This window comes from Motacilla alba, chromosome 1A (assembly GCF_015832195.1).
Source record: "Motacilla alba alba isolate MOTALB_02 chromosome 1A, Motacilla_alba_V1.0_pri, whole genome shotgun sequence".
NCBI lineage: Eukaryota > Metazoa > Chordata > Aves > Passeriformes > Motacillidae > Motacilla > Motacilla alba.
In genome coordinates, this window is record NC_052031.1 from 47,216,536 (window position 1) to 47,237,435 (window position 20,900).

The window sequence follows — 20,900 nt, forward strand, 5'->3', positions numbered from 1 at the left end:
TGAGTAACAAGCTCAGCACAGGCAATTGAGCCTCACAATACTCAACTCCTTGTGAGCAGCCTCACCACAAAACAGAAGTAAAGGAGTGCACAAAGCATTACATCCTCACGAGCCAGACAGTGCTACCCTGCATGTATCAGCAATCTTCTCAAAATCCTCAAGTGTTCAGAGTCCAGCAAAAGTGAATGCTCTGCATGGACAAAATGCTGTGCAGATAAACAAGGCATTGAAATGCAGTCTGAACACAAAATTATTTCTTGTGGTAAGCCTCCAAACACCTTGAAAAAACAACAGTATAACTTCAAATGCAAGCAACAGTAAATCATCAAAGGCACAGTGATTTACCCCCATGAACAGAACTTGTTTTCAGAATAAATTAACAGATCATATTTGCTAGCCTAATGGCCAGCATTCCTACCCAAACCAAATAATTTAATCCTGAAAAAACACGTTACAGCCATTATACGCATTGTCTCCAAAGCTCCATTAATTTGTTTCTTGCTGACAGTCAAGGTGTGGTTTGGGATCAGGCAAGCAAGCACAGTTCAGTTCTGTCTATAATTCATTCCTGAAGTGCTTAACGCACGCAAAAGTGCAACTGAATACCAATGAAGAACATTGTGCTATTTAACCTAGGGTCTAAAGCTATGATGTGACTCTGAAAACACCTGCCCACTTTCCTTAAGAAAGGAAAGAAGAGAGGGTAGAGCAGCCTATTCTGTGGAAAAGGCTGCTTTAGGGGTTTGGGTGGATACATTACCTTTTTGTCACTCAAGCCAGACACCTGGTCCACGTATTCCTCTTGGATCATGAAGGCAGCCAGGTTGGCAGTGTAGCTGGCCAGAAAGATGACAGCGAAGAAGGCCCACACCGACACCATGATCTTGCTAGTGGTACCCTTGGGATTCTGTACTGGCACAGAGTTGTTGAACACCAGCCCCCACAGCAGCCAGATAGCTTTGCCAATGGTGAAAGAGGGACCTCCTGGCTCTAGAGTGATGGAGAAACATGATCCCACAGTGAGCATCTGCGAGTAAGTGGTCTGCATTTCCAGTCATATACACATCTTGATTTCAGACTCAAGAGCAGAATCTATTCCCACTTGTGAGGTGAATACCTGCAGCTGCACTCCCCTAAATTCATGCTACTGTATCTCAGCTAAGTACAACCTGAAAAATTATTTTTTAAAAATGTCTTCAGGCTTCCACGTTTTTTTATCTCAGGGATTTACAATGAAACCTTATACAAGGGCTTTTTTTTTATTTGATTGAAGTATGTAGAAGACCAAACATTTAATTTTGGTTGAAGTGTTGTCCCCAGAAACAGAATTTCCTCAGAAACATTCTATCCTCATTTCCATCTGTTCAAGAGTAATGTCCTCAGACTTCCAGTATACATCTGAGTAACACATGGCTCTCCTTACTGTACTTGTAAAGGTATGAGGAAGAGCACCATCTGAAATAACAGGGTTCTACAAATACTTTTGCATCAATGTTTCATTACTCAGCCAGTTGAATATCCATGAACCAGAGAAGAACACAGCTCCCCCTCCCCATATTTTGTGTCTAAGGTACATGACAGTGACATATACTTGTTCCACCTTAAGAAAATCTGCAGGTCTGACCTAGATAGTCCAGGAGCAGATCCAATGTTTCAAAAGCTCCTATTTCCCCCTTATTCACTTTTCAGTGTGGAAGCTCAGTCATACCCCAGAAGCCATGTGTGCTAATGAAGCACTATATCTGAATACATGTGAAATGGCACCTGTCTCCCAGCAATCTTGTACCCCCAGCAAGTGCTGGTTCCATTAGTAGGAACCTAACCCAGAATTTCCTCAACTTGAGCACAAGAAGAGCTGAGAGGGAGAATGCCGGTGTGGTCACTCTTCGGACACTGAGAAGATCCTCTTAGGATGAATGGAACAGTTCAAGCATCTGTCCTTTCTCCAATGGTTCCAACCTGATCAGCATCCCATGCTTTATCTCCCCAGGCAGACTGATTGGGTCCTAGTGCTGCTGCCTGTGGTTAAGATTGACTCCAGCAAAATAGCAAAAGGGAAGAAAGTTTTGACGTGCCTCTCCAAACCTCCGAGCAGCAAATAGCATCGATCATCTGGAAACACTAACCATGTTACCCTAAATACAAATGAACAACACAAGGGGCTCATTTTCTACCCAGGGAACTGCACACCAAGTTCAGAGCAGAATCATCACCTACTAAACAGATGCCTTTAAATTCCAGGGAGATAAAGTTCCTAAGAGAAACATAGTTCGGCAGTCTTTGTCTTTTTACATGCTGGAGTGGTATTTTGATATCCCTCTCTACCTAATGTGTCCTAAGATATACAGGTGAAAGGCCTGAAAAACATCAGTGGGAACTGTATGGTGGAAGGAAATCTTGAGAAGTTCCCTTCTAAAAGCCTTCCTCTGTCCACTGATCACCCCACGTGCTTCCACAATTACTTTGTCAGACACAAACCAAGATTACAATGGGAGATTCCAATCCAAAAGTCTTGATGTCCGTAAAGAGAAAATGCAGCTGTTTGAGGCATACTGTCAGGAGCGTACTGTCATAGTTCAAATGCCGCCAAAGTAACATTAGCCAGGGTTCTCATTACCCAAATCAGCATTGCAGTCTCTGCAGCAGATTTCCGTATCTTCATATTTCATCTCTCAGGGATAATATCTGTCTGATCATGCAATACTCTTCATAATTACTCAGAAATATTGATACTTGAAGCTGCAGTTCGGCTAACTTAACAACTGCAGAACTGCATGCCTGTACTAAAAACTGCTTCCAGTTCCACATCTGTATTAATACCTCCTAAGAGACTCAGGTTTCTCAGTACTTGTGCCCACAGATCCATGCAATTATGATCAGGTGCCATGAAGGCCCTCTACAGCTCTATGTTAAGAGACATAAGCTCTCCACTTCCCCATATATGTAGTTCTGCTTGCATTCTCATCAACACTTTTTATTTTCACTCCTCTCTAATTTGATGGCATAAATTCACTCAAAGCACTAGATTTGGGAGCAAATGAGTGCATTTTCCAGTAACTGTCTCTCTCCCACTATTCTGTATGAACCAATAAATCCAGAAAGGTTTGAAGGGCTGATTCACCAGGGGATGAAGATATGCAGATGACAGAAGACTCAACTTGCTAATTGTTTTCATGTCAATAAGGGGGAAAGGCTGTATCTTAGGAAGGACAGACAGCCTTTCTTTAATTCATCTGTTTGCCTTCTGAAGATCAGAACCACAAAAATGGATCACTTGCTTGGTCCCAAATTTCCTGCTGCTCTAGAAAAATAATTCTTTACCCACTCCCAAGAAAATTAGTTTCTCATTCTAAGTTGGTCTTAGAAAGCCAGAAAGGCAGGAAAGGACCTGACCAGGTGAGAGATGTGGATTCTGGAGGACACAGCACTATGTCAGGAGGCCAGCAGAGTGACTTGCTCTGCAGGGAGATGTAGCACTGAAGAATGGATTCACAGTGCTGAGCTCTGTGATTGCCTCAGAGTGCAGCATCATAGGCCCTGCCAGCACCGGCTACCAGGGCCCATTTTCCTTCAATGAGAAACAAGTTGGAGCTGGTATGTGCTTTAGACATGAAAGGCAACACAGCTCCGTCTCTCACGCCAAGCAAATTATCTATTATACACATCTGCTCTCTTCACAGCCTTTTTCCCGCCTCCACCCCTGTCCTCTTCAGTCTGAATGCAGAGCTCAGAGTGGGCTAGATCCGTATTGCATTCAAGGCTAAGGAACACCCCAACAAACAAACAGAGACTGGAAACCAGAGGGGATCATAGCAAGAAACAGCTCCCCTTACCTCTGCCATCAGCAAGGCACCGATTATAGCCCACAGGGCTGAAGTACTCAAAGACAAAGACAGCCACCGCAGAGATGATAAGCAGCATCACAAACATCATCACCCATACGTCAGCACTGAAAGGTTCTGGAGAGGAAGAGAAAACCATGGTGAAAGACCTGATAACACCTCACCTCCTCTGCTCTCCAGAGAAACCCAGTGTGGGGCAAACTGGGTTGGGGAAAAGCAGAAGTTAAAACAAAGTCTTCAACCTGATTCTAAAAACTTCTTGAACTGGAAAAAACTGAAGTTTCTGTCTATGTAATAACTGCATTCCATCGTACTGTTACATTTGTGACACATGGCTCCATCTGGAACCACACACAGCCATTGTGGCATGCATTGATAAAATAAAACGCATTGATAAAAGATTGTTCCCAGGAAGTCCTCCAGCACCATCTGGAGAGAGTGGGGAAAATCAGGCAGAACTGGCAGAGTTTCAGACAAGCATCCAACTTTCAAGATGTTATCGAGCCAAAGAGCATCTCCAAATTTCTAAGGTTCAGCCATAATGACAGTAGGTTTTTAGTATTCCATCGCTCTAGCAATGGATGAACCACCGGCTCATTCTAGAAATGTTAGTGTTCATGTTCAGCAAGTATTTGATCTCTGCCAGGTTTTCTCCTTCTCCCAGCCTGAACAGAAAAAGATAGGACTGAACCAGATCAAAGAAACGCAGAACTTTGCTGCAGAGTATAGCCAATATTACAACTTCAGTTAAATTGCAGTTTAGAACTTTGGAGATAACTTTAACATTGCTTTTACATACCCCAGCAATATTGGTGGACTTGCTAAGGGAAAAAACTCCTGAAGAGTTAGCAGTCATGAAACTCATATTTAAAAAGGTCTGGGAAAATTTCATTACCCGTATGAAAGTATTTCTGTCTATGAATGTTCTCGGGACTCTGGCAGAGAGCAGACAGTAATTTCATAACTCATCTAGTGTGTTTGCAGCATCATAAAGCATTTTATAAAGCCAAATAGTAGACACTAGGAAGGCACAAATGTCCCAGGGAAATGCAGTATCATTTCCGTATTCTCTGATCACCCTCCATCGCTGAAGGACATTAGAAATGCCTTTATTGTAAGACACAGCGTCAGCACAGAACCAATGGCTCAACTGTTCTTGAAAAGATCTATTAGTTCTCTAACTTCTACTAGGTGTCAAGGGAGGGCCAAGTTAACAACATCTTTACAAATACTGTTTCTCAATGTGCAACTATTTATTGCCAATTGCTATCACCAAGTGTTACGGTATCCCCCCTATAAGATTTGAATCCATTTTCTTCTGGCCTGCACTCCTTGAACATACTATTGGTTGAGTCACTGCGAAACCACGTGCTGCAGTGTATGTGACAACTCTGAGTGAGCCCAATTTTTATAGGATTAGGAATGCAATTGTGAAAATGCCTTGGCTTGGAACTCATAGGCAGTGCCTATTTGCACTTGCATTTGCCTGGATTTGCTTGCCTGGGACTCAGTTCTAAAACATCACAGTTATTTTTATACACCTGTCCCACAGGTACTCCCAAAAAAGAGCTTTCAGGCTAAGAATCACAAGCAACCTTCACCTATTTTTTTTATGACCACCAGGTGAAGTTTTAATTTTAGATTGAAACAATACCTAAGAAGGCAGAAGGTGAGACAGTTCCATTGCTACGTGACACCATGACACTGATTCCCGTCTCAATGAAGGGCACAGAGAAATCCACTACTTCTGAACGTTCCTCATTAATGGTGAGGGATCCCACAGCCATATAGGCCCGTTTGGTGACAACCTGGAGGAATAAAAGAAAGAGATCACACACAGACATGAGGCAGCCCTCAAGCACCACAGTCAAGCCCCTTCTCATCTTCCTGCCTTTCAACACAATCCTTTTACTCCCGTAATCCCATTCCCTATATTGTTTGTAACATCTCTCCTTTCTAATCTTTTATCAGGACACCTTCTTCTTTCAGAAAACCTATAGACATTAATCTTCTCCTCAAAGCTGGTATGTGTACAAAAAATAAATCCACAGAGGACTTAGGATAAACACATCATCCACGGAGAAGACATCTTATCTCATTTTTTGTCCTTGCTTTATCCTCCCTCAAACACTGCAAAGCCTTATTTCATTCTTTATTCACCTTATATACAACCTAAGTATAATCTAAATTGCAGCAACCATGGTGAATGGATATCAGCCTCTTTCTAAGACTGTGTAGGCCAAATCTGTGAGACCATAGAGAATAATAATTAATGGTCAGACAAGAAAGGTTGTCATGGTCAGAGTGTCAGAGCAAATTAATTCACTCAGTGCCAAGAAAGAATGCAGGCCAGTCATTTCTAGAGTCACCTCTTTCCTTGCCTCAGAAGTGGACCCAATAATGATGAGAGGCTAGACCTGACCCATATCACCCAGCCCAGAGTTGAAGCCCACTGTGCCCTCCCTTTGCTGCTGACCTCTCCAATCATTCCATTCCATGTCCCATTGATCTTTTTTCCATGCTTGCCATTAGTCACCAAGTAGAGGTCATAGGTGAACTTGACAGACTTTGAGATTTTCTTGAGGATGTCTATGCAGAACCCCTTGCAACATTTCTTCATGTAATCTGGCTCCTCATCAGTTTTGTTCCTGAACCATCACAATAATAAGGGGTTAAAAGACTGGGAGAAACAACTGTAATTCCCCTCTGTTGTCAGTTTGCATTCCCCCTCCCATTATATAATGTGGACAATTTATATTGTGCTATCTGTGCTGGAGGGTGAAGGGACACACTACAATGATTTGACCAAAAGGGCCCATCATGAGTGGACGTGGAACAGGCTGGGCAAATGGAGGTGATTTTCTAAAAAGGATTACAGATTATGACGGTATTGACCCAACAGACGCTTTACATTCTGCTGAGAACAAAGAGCCCCAGATGAGCAGAAAAATACAGGGGTGCATACTCAGTCACAATGCGTTTTTGGCAAGGGACCGTGTTCCTCATGCAGGTGCCGCTTAGGGGGTCCACGTTCTCCACAATGACAAATGGCGCCTCTTCCAAGGTCACGATACTCAGGTGATCATCCTCACGTTCCTCAGAGTCAGGATACAGCTCAAAGCGCGGCCACACGTAATACTTCATCTGCAACTTTTTTTCCTTCCATTTCCCCACCTGTGGAGACACAAACCACAGAAGATAGATTTCTAATTGTGCCATCCCTTTGCATCAACCACAGCTACTGCAGGACTGGGTAAGAGGACCATTCTGGAGTACCCAAACTCATGACTCATGTAAGATGGAGACGTTTCTGGGGAGAAGGCTCTGAGTGAGTGGATTAAAACAAGGGGGAAGTGCAGAACAAGAGATATCTCTGAGCTGTCTCATCTCTGCGATGGTCTCACCTTCTGGGAGAGTGAGTGGATAACCATGGGAGTACTGTAACTGTGGTCACACAGACTTATGTCCTTCAACTTTTTCAGCCAAACAACAGGAACACAATGACTTGGTTATGTACCTTACCTGGAAACAAGGAATTTTTTTACATTTCTGATGCATGAAAACTAATAATAAGAGTATCTATGATGATTTTTAAATCTTGCTATTTTTTTCCTAATTCTCAAAACTTCCATAAATTTCTATTGTAATTTTAGAACACTTAATTTTCCATTTCCTAAGTGAATAGAGATCATATCTTCAGTAGTTAAAAAGGGGGCGGGACTCAATTATCTTATACCTACTGCTAAGATTGAAAGCTGTTTAGAAGCCACTGCAGTCCTTAAAGAGACAATACATGCAAGCTCACCCACTGCCCAGGCACACCATTTCTTGAAAAAAAAAATCTGGGAAAAAAGAAAATTTGAACATCAACTGTACTTTCAACTATCAAAGTCTCGCCTTTGTTCTCAATTCCCCCACCACCATCACAGTTGACAGTAATTAGCACCTTGGCTGGCAACCAAAGCTGAGAGGGTGAAGAAGCTAACTGGGCTTTAGAAGAAGCTTTCCTGCATGATCCTCAAGGCAAGTCCTCCAGGCCAGGACTGAGACATGCTGACTTGATGGCAGAGGCAGTGTGGGTGCATGGGAAGCTTGCATGACTGCTCTTGGTGGTGTACCTGCTTGATGGGTAAACAGAAATCTTCATTCCACTCCAATCCAACACCCCTCCCACAACCCCCAAATTTCAGTCATTTATTTATTGAAATGACAGAATGGGAGGGAGAAACATTTATTAAAGGCTCATTAGGTGTCAGTGGATAATCTGTGAAACTCAAAGCCCAGCTGGGGTTTGGCATTTGAGAGTATCCAGAATTCACATAAAACACTTGCCACCTTCAAAACAAACAAACACTTCATCTCGCCATGAAAGAAAAATCCACTCTGAGGGCTGTGGAGGGAGAAGAAAGGCAGAAGAAATCACCCAGAGACAGCAGTTTCCACATCCACCCTCCCTGTGCAGGGTGAACACAGCACCCCAGTGAGCACAAGGTGGGGTAGGGGGGGGCGGGGGGGGGGGGAGGGGTGTAAAAATATGGGCAGTTGGTCTTGCCTTCCCAAAGGCAAAGAGTGCCAAGGAGAGCCCGCCCATAACGATCCCTCCACCCATGGAGATGCTCTGTACTCATGCTAATATCTAAGCCTGGATGTGGAAAGTGAATTTCTAAGGGAATAAAGAGCACAGACTCACATGCTTGTCCAGGGTCTGCTCAGCCCTGGACTTCCCACTCATTCACCAAGCAGGTCAATTTATCATCATCTGTGCCAGAGATTTCTGCAGCACTACTTTAGCTCTCAAGTAACTGAGCTCAAATCCCCAAAAGTAGTAACTGCCACACAGGGCTCAGCAGGGACCAGTGATTAAGATGCTGCACAGAACAGCCCAGTTTTCAGCTCAGTAACATTAACCTATCATAGAAATAAGTGGCTGATGAAAGAGACATCTCACAGAATCTCAGCAGCACTTAGATATCTCAGTAACAGGCATGATATAACCCCCTAAGTGATAAATTAGATCAGATAGGCAAACCCAACCCATAATTACCTAGAAGTTCTCTGGGACAGAAAGGGGAGTTCATAAGGCTGTGTGCCAGGCACGTCTCACAGTGTTGTACTACACAGAAACATTATGAAATTAGGATAACAATGACAGCGTTGCCACAGCCTTCTGTGCACTAAATCACCTCACCTGCAAATACAGTAGCACACATCCATTCCTTATTATCCCAATAAAATAATTCTAAATTGTCCAAAGAGGAAGAAAGACAGGAGGTAAGTAAATGTTCTGACCTAAATCTCCAAATCAACCATGGATTGTCTCAAAAATATGTGCAAATGTTGCATTTTATTGCTAACCTGAACAATCAAACATGCCATATAATTCCACACATGTACAAATATGAATAAGAAAAGCCAGAAAATCATAGTGAATTAAAAGAGGGCAGACTTCTTTACATGCTTATGCATGCAAAAGTCAAATATATATGTGCATAGTTAAAGAAGGATGGGCATAAGCAACATGCGGGCAATAAGAAACACTACATGTGCAGAGGATCGAGACAATGCAAGATAAAGAATACACAAATGTGTATCGTATACTAGATAATCTGCCATAAGAGGGAAGGAGCAATTCACTGCAGGGACAGAAGTTAGCAGAATTAAATGTCACAGATTTGTCCAGGTTAAGATGCCTAGGCCTAAAGAATATAACCTAGCAAGCTGTGCAGAACAGAGCAAGGCATTTCAGAAGTATCGGGGTACTTTGTATTAACAGCCTATGAACTGTTATTACTTGGGTTCTGATGAGTGCTTGCCTCAGCAAAAAGAGGAAAAATAAACTATCCCAGGCATCCTTCATATTGGTCATCCTGCAGTTTCAAGACCCATTGGGTGTTCTCCAGTCAGTCCAGTCATCCAAACTCCCACTAGGAGCCCTGAAAGGTCACAGATTCAGTAAAAGTAAAGATACTAGGAATCTATAAAAACTCCTTTCTAATCATATTCTCCAATCCCTATATAATCTTACTTTATGCCAGGACACAGCTCCTAAGCAACAGAATTTCACCTTAACTGCCCCTTGCTCTATCTGATCTTGTCAAGAAAGTAAAGCCTTTGGCTTGGGGGTGAATTTGGAGGTGTTGAGGGAGGGGAGTAGCTAACTTTTACCTTAAATATGAGATCCTATTTTGGATAACAAGATTGGAAGTAGAAGTCCAACACATTTGCAAAGAAAGAAAGGGAGAATTATTGTAGAACAGAAAGGTAATCACACATGCTATTTGTTTGTCTAAGCATATAAGTTATCCCATGCAGACAAAAGGCGAGATTGCCTATGCAAGGGGAAAACAAGTGGGAGTCTTCTGAAAGCCTTCCAGCCAGCTGGCAAATTGCCTCAACCGCGGTATAATGCAGCCAGAATAAAAGAGTTCTGCAGTATGCTAATGCACATCTTTAATGAAAGGTGCATCACATTAGTTCCTTGAAACTAATTCTTAATAGAGGCTTTTCTCCCCTCCCAAGGGAAGCTAAGGCTTGTAACAGCCATTTGTGGCAGATGTTTCTCTAACCTGTCCCTACACTGACAGAGAGTCCGTGGTCTCCACAGGCAATCTATTCCAGTGCTAAGCTATCCTTCCCATTAAAAAGTGAGTTTTTTCTCCTGATGTTTAACCTAAATCTTCTTACTGCAATTTATACCAGGAGAGTGTATTTCCTTATTCTCCTACATGTGCTCTTTTCAGTGTTATCAGGTCAGTAAGATATTTTTAACAGAGAGGAGCTGATAGTCTCATTCAGTGGCTATCTTATAAGCTATCTTATTGGCAAAAGCAGCCACCTGTTCAAATGACCAGCATCCAGTCTCACCATTTACAAAATCCTTACCCAGATGGGTAGCATGGACAAGTACAAGCTACTCCCATGAATTTCCAAAATCATCTGTTCCAACAAAGGCAGAAGTAAATCCCTGAGTTCCTCTAAATAATGCAAGGTAGGACTTCAAAACACAAGAGCATCTGGAAAGACCTATAAATACTATCAACAAATGGAAAACTAAAACCTCCTAGAAATTTGGTTTTCAAGGGCTAGGCAGGAGAAAACAGTACTGAATTAAACCCGAAATGTTCAGATACTTTTCTTAGGCAAGATATCAGCAGCATTGCTCCAGTATTTGGGGTGGAGGTTCAGGAGAGAGCCTGAGCCTTCAGGTGCTTGTTTTTCAACAGGTTGGAGTAAAACTAGCTAGGTGAGGTCTCCTGAAAGTTATTATTTTATTCAGGCTCCTGTATGCACCACGCCTTGTGCCACTCTCTTTTCATTTACAATCTTATCTCAATTCCTGCTCTCTTTCTTCCCTGCCTCCCCCCACCCCCATCCTGCTACAGAAGAAATGCAAAAGGAACAAAAGGGATTTGGTTTCATCTGCAGAATAAAAAAAAGACCATTCCAAACTCACTTAGGACTTGAACTGCTTTCTGCATTTTCCCAAAAGCTCAATGTTTCCTCCCTTTTTATTTCTTTTTCCCCAGGAGCTAAAGAGTTTATTCATTCCAGTGGGGAAGCACTAAAGCAACAACAGAGAGCATGAATTAGGAGGCAGAAATTCCCTATTCCATGAAGAACCTCTGTAACTCGATCTGCACCCTTGTGGCTCCACATTGGGTAAAGCTGAGATAATGCCATGTTTTTACACCTGGGGTGCACTGGGTAGATAAACAGAAAAGACCACGAGGCTCACAGATACTGTAGATGTGAGGAGACACACACACATGTGTCTAGAGCTAGACGAGGGAACATATACAGCATGTATCTATGAATGGTATAAATGTGAAATGTATAAATGTGAAATGTACAAATGTGTATAAACGTGAAAACTTGCTGTCTTTAATCTTTGGAAAAATCTTACATAACTTTTATACCTGAATTAAAAACATGAAAAAATGGAAGATCAAATATAGAAAAGGTAAAGGTAGGATGTTGGACAAGGGGCAGAAAATAGGACTGTTATTGGTAATATAGCTGACAGAGAAGCATACCTAACCCCTCTGGGAAGCAGGGCAAGTCCAAGGAGAAATAAGATTTTTGTCAGTAGAATTGGTACAGATCATGAATGAGGACATGGGAAAACCAGAACAACTGGGCAGGACCTGAAAAGGGCTACTCTAGAAGCACCATAGAAATAGCAGTTATAAATGGGACACTGCCAATGGAAGTAGGAATAACTCAGGGTACATAAAATAAAGGTAGACCTAGGGGATGCTGTTGTAACCCTAATGCTGCAGTAGAGTGTGAAGAAATAAATCATGCATAAATAAAGTAGAATCATTTTGGATTGAAATAGGTTTTGGAAGGCTGGTGCAAGATATTCCATAAGGACTGAACTACAGAGATCTACTGTAGCTCCACAGGCTTGGCTTTCAGTTCTAGATGGAGATGCCATTACTGTTTCTAAAGAGAAATTTTATCAGGAACTAAGTTATTATGGAAGTCTTTAGCTTCACAGAGATTAGATGGAGAACAAATGCAAATTTTCACAGCAGCACCTTGATGTTTCTTTTTCTGGATCTGATAGCTGGCATATTTCTTTACCCCAAAATTACTCAACAGGCAATAGGTCGTGATGTTTTACACCCAGTTTGGGCAAAGCAGCAAGGAACTTTACAGAAAAGCTAGTTATCAGAAATAACCTTGGATTGAGCGATTAGGGGAACAGAGAGCCTGTCTTAAAGAAGGAGATTTAAAAGCTTGTCTAACCTAGATAAATGAAAGCCAAGAGGGGATATGACTGCTCTGTATAAATAAAGGGGGGACAGATACACAAGGGAGAACAGAAAGTGATTTTTAAGCAGGAAAAACAATGCCAGTAAAAGAACAACTGATTGTAAGGAAATTTGCCTTGAAAATAAGATAGATTTTAACCATCAGAGGGGGAAGTTCTGAAACAGCTGCCCAAAAGTAGCTGTGAAAACAGCTAAAATAGGGTCAAGAAGAAGCACAACTGGTTTGTATAGGGCTATATGATTTTGCTGCCTAGAGCAGAGAGATGGGACCAGATGAGCCTTTCCAGTCCAGTGACTATAAATAAGCAGAAGCAAGAGGAGGAATTCCACTGTGAAATGCCTTTCCCCCTCAATTTTTCCATCTGCAAATGTCAAAACTCAGTCTTAATCATCAAATCTCTGTCCCCCAGCTAACCCACAAGAACACAAAGACTCATGTAAATGATATCTCCAACTCCTTTGCATCTACTTCCCTTATTCAGCAGCACCACCTTCTCTAGTGCCCTGAGAATAAAACATTCCCCTTAGCCTTCACCCAAGCTGGTTAAGTTATTACTCTCAGATTTACAGTGCTGACATCACACCCACTACCAAAAGTATCATTCCTGTGATGCTACAGGTTTGTATCCTCACATAGGCTGGTCTACAGCAGATGGGAAAGAGATGCCACAAAGAGCAAAAACCCCCTGTTTACAGACATTTTAAGGTGATTAATTAACCACATCAGCCAAAGCAGACAAAATGGTTGTGAATGCTCCACATGCAAAATTAATTAACACAAAAACAACACTCCTTCCTTCCTTCAAGTTCACCTTCCACAACCACCTGGGGAAGGATGCTTTCTTGACTGCACCTGCAGAAGCAGGAATTACTTCTAATAGCCTTTCAATTAAAAATGTAGGCTGCAGGAGATGGTGTGATTTTCTCCCCTCTATATTTATACAGCACCTAGCATATGCCAGAAGGAGAGAGGCTGAGTTTAGAATACAGACAGGGTGAGGTACTTGCTCCTGCTTTACAACTCATTCTGGGAATAAAAGCTCTTTGCAGAAACACGGTCTTCCATCTCACTGAGGTCTGGCATTTACACAACTCTTGCCATTTTTGCTGAAACATTTCTTTCCTGGTGCATTTATATGCCTTTTGCAGTTGCTAAGGTCCTGTCCCCTGCCATGATTAGCCAGAGAAGGTTAATGAGGTATACTTTGAGCACTTCTGACTTCTGCAAAGTCAGTGAACTATGGGGCTTCACTGGTGTCACAAAAAGGTCAGAGCTGTGAGAATGCCGAAGAGTTTGCCTTGCTAAATCATTCCCCCAAACCAGAAGGCACCAAGAATTCAATACAGGTATAAAACCAGCCCCTCTGGGAGATGATGGTGTTCTTGATGGTAGCATTAACTTGGTATCCTAGAAAGTGGTTCATCCAGGCAAGGCTGGCTCAAGCTGGGGCAGCAGGGATGCCAGGGGGACATAGTTATTCAAGGACCTTAGTGCTACCTGATGTATATATAACCATGATTTATGGAAATGCAGACTGCAATCAGCACAGGCATAAATAGGAGACATGAGGAGAGAGGAAGCTGTTAATGGTAGCGGGGGCTATGATCTGAGTAGGCTGGAGAATGTAACTCTAAGCTTCTAGCAGGGGCAAATCAGGTATTAGGATTTGGGAAGAAGAATAAGAACAAAATTTATATCTTAACAAATACTGAAAACTGACTGCCATCCAACATAACCCACCTTCAGCTAACAGGCAGTGACAGCACCTGACTCAGACTCTTACTTAATAGTGTTGTATACTTAGAGCCATCATGCCCTTCTGAAATGACTGTGTGAGGACAGGGGAGCTTAATAAATGTCCCAAATTCCAGCAAGATCAGTCTTTTCTGATTCTGGTCTGGTAAATAAAATCTAAAGTCGGGGAGCTTATACTGTCCCTATCATTGTTCATCTAAGGTGAGAGAAGGTTTCACCTTGAGCATCTCTACTGCTCTCCTTTGCAGAATTGTGAGGCAGGAGAAAACGTAGCAGGGGTACTGGTAAGATTGCACGTTTTGTGTCCCAGGTGGTTCAGGAGTCACAATGGCTTTAAAGAAAATGTATTTTTATGTGCATGTATAGGCATCTAAATGCTTTATGTAAGCATTTTGCAGTCTCTAGGAGTGCATCCGCATTGTGCAGGTGTGTGTCTGCATCCAGTACGTGTCCATGCATGTAATGCCCTATCTAATGATTTTTTCCCCTTGGCTTTCCCTGTTCAGTTCTGGGTTTGAGTCTCATTTTGCTGAGCTTTCATTTATTTTGCTCAGACTTTTTTTTTCCCCCTAAAGCATGTTACACAGAGGGAGGGACGCTTGCCAATTCACTCTGCAGTCTGGGAGACAGTTTAGAGTTTTGGCTGCTAAGTGGGTCCAGTACAGTGGTGTACAAAACCCTGACACATGTGCAGTGACACCTACTCTTTGCACTGATTGAATATCTCTCCCAAAATCTCTTGGGATCTGAAGCTGAAGGAATGTTCAAAAATGCAGATGCAGAAGAAGGCCAAAGTCATTCCCTTATGCTGAGAAAAGCTAAATGTTGAAGCCAGCCCCAGCAGGGCTAGGAGAGGAGAAAACATAAAGAGAGAGGGGGTGAGTTACCTAAATCTCACTTTTTTCTATCCTCTGCAAGCAAGACTGAAGGCACAGCTTGAAGAGCATCTTTGAGAATATCAGGGAGAGATCTTTCACCTTTCAGTGGGTGGGGTGTCACAGTGGGTGAAACACCTACCCACCCCTCAGAGAGCAGCCAGAGCCCCTGCCCTCTGCCTGGCAGCCCCACATTGTCCATGTGCAGAGCTGCACGCCTGCCGGGAGCAGCACTTGGCATGGCTGTACGCACGCCCCTCTGGCAGAGAGACACAGGGTGTTCAGTTCTCCTCTCACTGCTGGAAAGGGAAGGATCAAACCTCTTCCAGAGGAATTACTGCACATGTTGGGACCCAGGTTCCAGGGAAACCAGTTACAAAACCACAAGTCCCCGTTTCTTTCTTCTCCCACCACTGACAGCCCTGGGCTGCTGATTGCAAATGCTGTCCTCAGTGGCAGAACACCCCTTGTCTGGATCTTGGGTCTGGATTCACACTGACATAGCCACAGCCAGCCCCACTACCTCCAAATCTTCAGGGTGCATGTCTGCAACCCCCCTCAACCTGGCACACAGCAGGAAGTCTTGTGCAGCGCACCAGAGCCACCCAAGGGGCAGCCAACTGAAACTGTTCCAAGTTGTCACCAGATCTCCGAACCGAGTTGAAACAACAGGTCTGCTCTGCATCCTGGTTCTCTGCCAGGACTCATTTCTTGGCTTTGCAAAGAGACAGGATGGGAAGCAAAGCTGTGGGATAGGAGCAACCAGGGACAACCTTGCTGCTTTCCCTCTATTCTGTAGGTGGATAAAGGGGCTGCTCACTGCATTCTTGCAGCTTTTCTTATCCACAGTCTCCCTTATCTACCTCTATGCAGAAAGCATGTAAATACCCTCATGCCCTGATTCAGTTTCTTCTCCTTCTTTCTTTTATTCACTCAGGTTCACCCCAGAAAACACAGGGGACAGGGAGTGGGACTGGGGGAAAGCAGCAAGAAAGACAGTCTCCATCTCACCTGTATAACAGAAATGGATGGTGGTCCCTCCTGCCAGGCTCATCGGCACCCCATCTCACCCACCCACCTACAGTCCTGCCTCCTGTCACTGCTGTGCACCATGGACACAGTCCTCACTGCACAGACCTGTGTCCTAACCCCTGCCTCCATTGTGTCTTCAGTCTGGTGCCCCTGTGCCAGGACCAAAGGAGTGAGACCAATGCAGGCACTTGAGAAACCTGCAGGGATGGGGAAGAAACTTTCTGTGTGATTTCCCCCTATCTCAGCTCCCAGTGACTTAGATATGGACTGGCTTGTCTGCATCCCAGCAGTGTCCACCTCTGTCCTGAAATGAGCTGCTGCCCCAAGCGACAGCAGTGTGAGCATTCTATGTCTCCACCAGCAGTGGGAGTTACCAGGGTTCTTCTGCCTCTGCAGCTGCAGATCAACCTCTCATACAGCAGAGACTGCCAAGCCAGATGGGGCTCCCCAGGAGCTAGTGTGGGCTGAACTCCCCAGCTGGAGACTCCTGCCTAAGAAGCTCAAGCCTCAGACATTCTGATGGATGAGAACACCAGAAAGAGAACCCATGAATTTCAGGACTCCCGCCTGACTCACTGCTACAGCCAAGTGCTGGGATTTGCTTGAAAACCACAGCATTCTACCAACCGTGGGTGGAGTATTAGACAAGACCTGCCAGCTCTACCTACAGAGAAGACCCAACCAGGATGGAGCCCACCAGCAGGACAGCTGGTTCATGGCACATATGTGTATTACTGCCGTGCTGGTTGTAGCCAGCAAGTACTCTGGGAGCATCAGGGAGTGATTCTGCCAAAGATTTTTTTCTCCTTTCCCATGCCTTACACAGGTACTCGCACACAGAGGTACCCCCCAGCAGCAGTTATCTTAAGCCCATCCGAGCTTGGAGTCCAAGCAGAATTGCCAAGGGCCCAGCTGAGGCCATCTGGGCTGCAAGGCATCTCTGGGCAAAAGGAGCACAATCAGACATGAGTGTGAAGGGATTGAGAGGTAACCTTGAAATCAGTGATTTGGAAAGGAGAGAAGAAGCGCTATGTATTTGCCAGCCCCAGCTAGCAAAGAAGAGTTAAGCCAAGAACTGTTTTCTTGGGAGCTTTGCCTCAAAGAAATGAAATTCTTCCCTTCTCTCAGACCTGATGGGACCTCTTTTTCAAAGATACGTGTGTCATTTTGGGCATAAACATGTCAACACAAAACAGATCTTGTGCCATTTCTGTGGCCTAAAAGTAGGAGAACAGGCATGACAGAGGCAGTCTTGGAGACATAAGATGAAGCTAAGGCTCTCAGCAGGCTGCAGGATATCTTTTATGATAGCATGTAAGTCCACACACAGAATGATTTCAGTCAGTCTAGAACCAGGTGGATGACTTTGTGCATTTAAATGTGTGTGTACTGCATAGCTACCACTGTTTTAAGGGGATAAGCAGCCTGTAATTAAGTTCTCTGACATTTTCCATTACAAGAGTCTTCAGGCCAGTTTCCTGAGAAAAACCAACATCTCCGTGTTTTGCAACAGGCATTTCAAAGTCAGCAGAGCAAAAATTCTGATGCTAAGGACATGGTTTTACTTTGGCCCATCAAATTTCATTCTGTCTTAGCTGCATTATAAACTGTTAAATAATCACAATTTCTTTTCTGTCACTTTCTTGCAGAAATCCTGGCAGACAGTCCAAACAGCATCTGAGCATAAATGTTTTAAGAGCTAAACCCAACACCTCAGTGTTGACACCCCACCAGTACCATGGTAAGTACAACACCTCAGCTTTGGCAGAGCAAGAGAAAGGCAAAGGTCCAATCAGGCTACACACAAAATGTGGACAAATCATCCAGGTTCTCTTCTATCTGTTTAAATGTGCCTCAATGTGAAAAGGTCACCTGCACTCCACTACTCAGGATGCAGAAGAAAGGCAAACCACTTTGAGCTTTCATGAATGTCTGTGAAACAAATGCAGGTTAGTCACCAGCACCAGCTTGAACAGTCAGACTCAGTGCTGAAAGCTCAGCATGCATGAGAATGAACAATTTATTTTACTGAAAAGATTTTGAGGGGTTTCCTCTTAAGAAACAAATTAAAACACAGTACATATAAAAAACCCACCACCAAACCATAAAACCAACTACATGAAGGGTAATTTATTTACGCTGAAGTATTAGAAAATGGCAGGTTTACAGTTTCCTTTTCAGCCTTTCTTCCATCCCACTTGTGTGTGGACATTTCAATTCAAATTTTAATTAATGAGTGCATGCAGCTCTCTCCATGGAGTCCCTCCCTCAACCCTTACACTTCAAAGAAACTTGAAGAGGTAGAATTAAGGTGGCCTGGAAAACAAGACTGGCATTTCCTAGCTTGACTTCACAAGCTAAAAATTGAATCACTGTTCTTTTATTTTCTGTATGTAATTGCTTCTACGGCTTGAATGTGCACGAGCTATTACAAAACCAATAAACTGGCCAAGAACTTTCTGTGAGGATGGAGAAAGAGCTATCCATGAATCTCCAAGCACTGGCAGAGAAGAAAGGAATAAAGAAACAGCAATGGACAGCAAGAAAACCAACCAATGTAGAGATTACACAATCCTATTTTATGATGAAAAAAGCAGCACTGACCTTGCCAAGGGGTTGAATGAGGCAAAGAAAGCAGAAGCCAGATTGGAAAAGGTGCATTGGAGAGAGGTGGAAGAGGGTGAAGCTGGCATGTCCCTCATTGTCATGATGCCCAGAAGGTGAGGCTAAAGGAAGGCACTAATCAGGCCGATCATGCTGCAGACAGGTTTCTTGTGTTGCAGCAATACACTCTTAAGAGACTAAGTGAGGGCTGAGGGCTGTACTGCATGGAAGGTGAGGACAAGACCAAGCTGGTCTGGTCTGTTTAATCTCAGAACAGAAGCACCATGGTAGGGGTGGATTCAATGGGGATGGTTACAGTCCAGATGCCATGTAGCCTTAGCCCAGCAAGGCCAAGGTGAGAGCCGAGGCAGCTTGCCTGGCTCACACAGCTGCCTTGCACCCTGCTGGCTGATGCACCCCCATGGCACTGCACTGCACCGTATGGATTTACCATTGCAAGCATATGCCAGCACAGGCAGCACATAGCTGTGTTCACAGGGCAAACTTGCCCTAAGCAGCTGTGTGGCAGCTGTGCAGAGAGCAGACGCTTTCTCCTCAGATGCCCAGAAGTGAAGGGACCCAAGTACTGGCTGTTATCTTGTCCTGTGCTTACTCCGTAACCTTAAGCAAGCCATCAAAGCTTCCTGAAGTTCAGCTCTCCCTCTGTTAGAGGCTCTGAGTAATCAGTCCCTTGTTGCAAGGGGCGTGAACAAGGACCTGACAGCTGAGAGCAATGACAAGGGTCAGTGCAGTGAGGAGATGCCTCAGCTCACCCACTCCAGAGGAGCCATGCATCTCAGGGCTGCACCTACACCACCTTCACACCTCGCATCAGAGGAAGGAGCTCTGCCAAAGAAGGCTGGTGGTTCGTGTGGAGCAGCCGCGCGTGACGGCAGCCAGCAGTGGGAATCGTGCTGATTAATGACAGAGCGGCAGAGCTGCAAGTCAGGCATGTGGATCAGCGGCTTTTAATGGAACAGCAGGATTTTACATGGTACTTGCTAAGGACTAGTTTTGATGCAGGAGATTAACTAAAGCTCAAGAGAACATTCTTGGGTTTTCTCCACCTGCTCTGGAAGCTGAAGCGATGCAAGTGACCAGGCAGCTGTCTTTCCTCACTCTCTGAAAATACCTTTCCTGGAAAAGGGAGCACAGCGATGCTCTGGCTGAAGCAGTGGCACTCAGCCCTGCCCCTTCCAGCCTCCAGGAAGCAAATGCATCTTATCTCCCACACTCAACATAAAGCTCAATCAGCTCAGGCCACTGGCCAAAGCTCTCCCTCATGGCTCTGAAGGAGCCACTGTGCCATCCAGGGTCCCACAAACTAGTTCTCCACACACAGAGGTGAGATGTGGGTGGAAGGGAGGGAGGGAAGGAGGCTGTAGCATTGCTTTTCCTGTCCTGCACCCCTCAAAGCCCACCTCCAAGGATGGTCCCCAGCTGTGGCTGAGAGCTGTTGGCTCACCAATGCAATGCTGTCTTCCACAAGGAAACGGAGGGAGCCTCTGAGACCAGGGCAGGAGAAAGACAGACCAGCAGTCCTCAGTGACAACACAGGCACTGTGGTGGGACAGAGCCCCACAGCTCGCCCAAGAACATACAAGTGCAAATTTTCCTCAGCTTTATAGGCCTGGCTGCTTTATTGTTGTGCCAAGAATATCCAGTAAGCCAGGTCTTACCCTTTTTTGCAATAGAAAAGATCGTGCTTATGACTGAACATTTATTCCTTCCAGGCTACTGATTATTTCACCAGGCAACCTGAACATTCCATTAATATCATCTTTTGTGGAGCTAAATATATACACTAACCACATATACAAATACATATAAATACATCTCTATCTAGCAGAGAATCCAATTAAATGAATATGTTACGCCTTAGCAATTAATGAATTCAACAAGATGAGCTGCCTCTTGCATATGATTAAAGTTCAAGCAATATCAATCATAACAGCAAAAAAGATTCCAGATTTTCTGACAGGCTGTCTACAAAGATGTTGTCAACACTTAAATC

At 44.0% G+C, this 20,900-nt stretch overlaps 1 protein-coding gene across 6 annotated transcripts in view; it reads right to left on the minus strand.

The window, feature by feature from the left end:
• GRIN2B (glutamate ionotropic receptor NMDA type subunit 2B) overlaps positions 1–20,900 on the minus strand; it is a 224,926-nt gene that overhangs the window by 44,164 nt on the left and 159,862 nt on the right. For all 6 annotated transcript variants that reach the window (XM_038153482.1, XM_038153478.1, XM_038153480.1 and 3 more), the window contains 5 exons: positions 6,808–7,016; positions 6,319–6,490; positions 5,497–5,650; positions 3,834–3,959; positions 761–990 (listed from right to left, as the gene is read on the minus strand). In XM_038153482.1, coding sequence (XP_038009410.1) covers positions 761–990; positions 3,834–3,959; positions 5,497–5,650; positions 6,319–6,490; positions 6,808–7,016 — 891 coding nt within the window. The remainder of the gene's footprint in view (positions 1–760; positions 991–3,833; positions 3,960–5,496; positions 5,651–6,318; positions 6,491–6,807; positions 7,017–20,900) is intronic.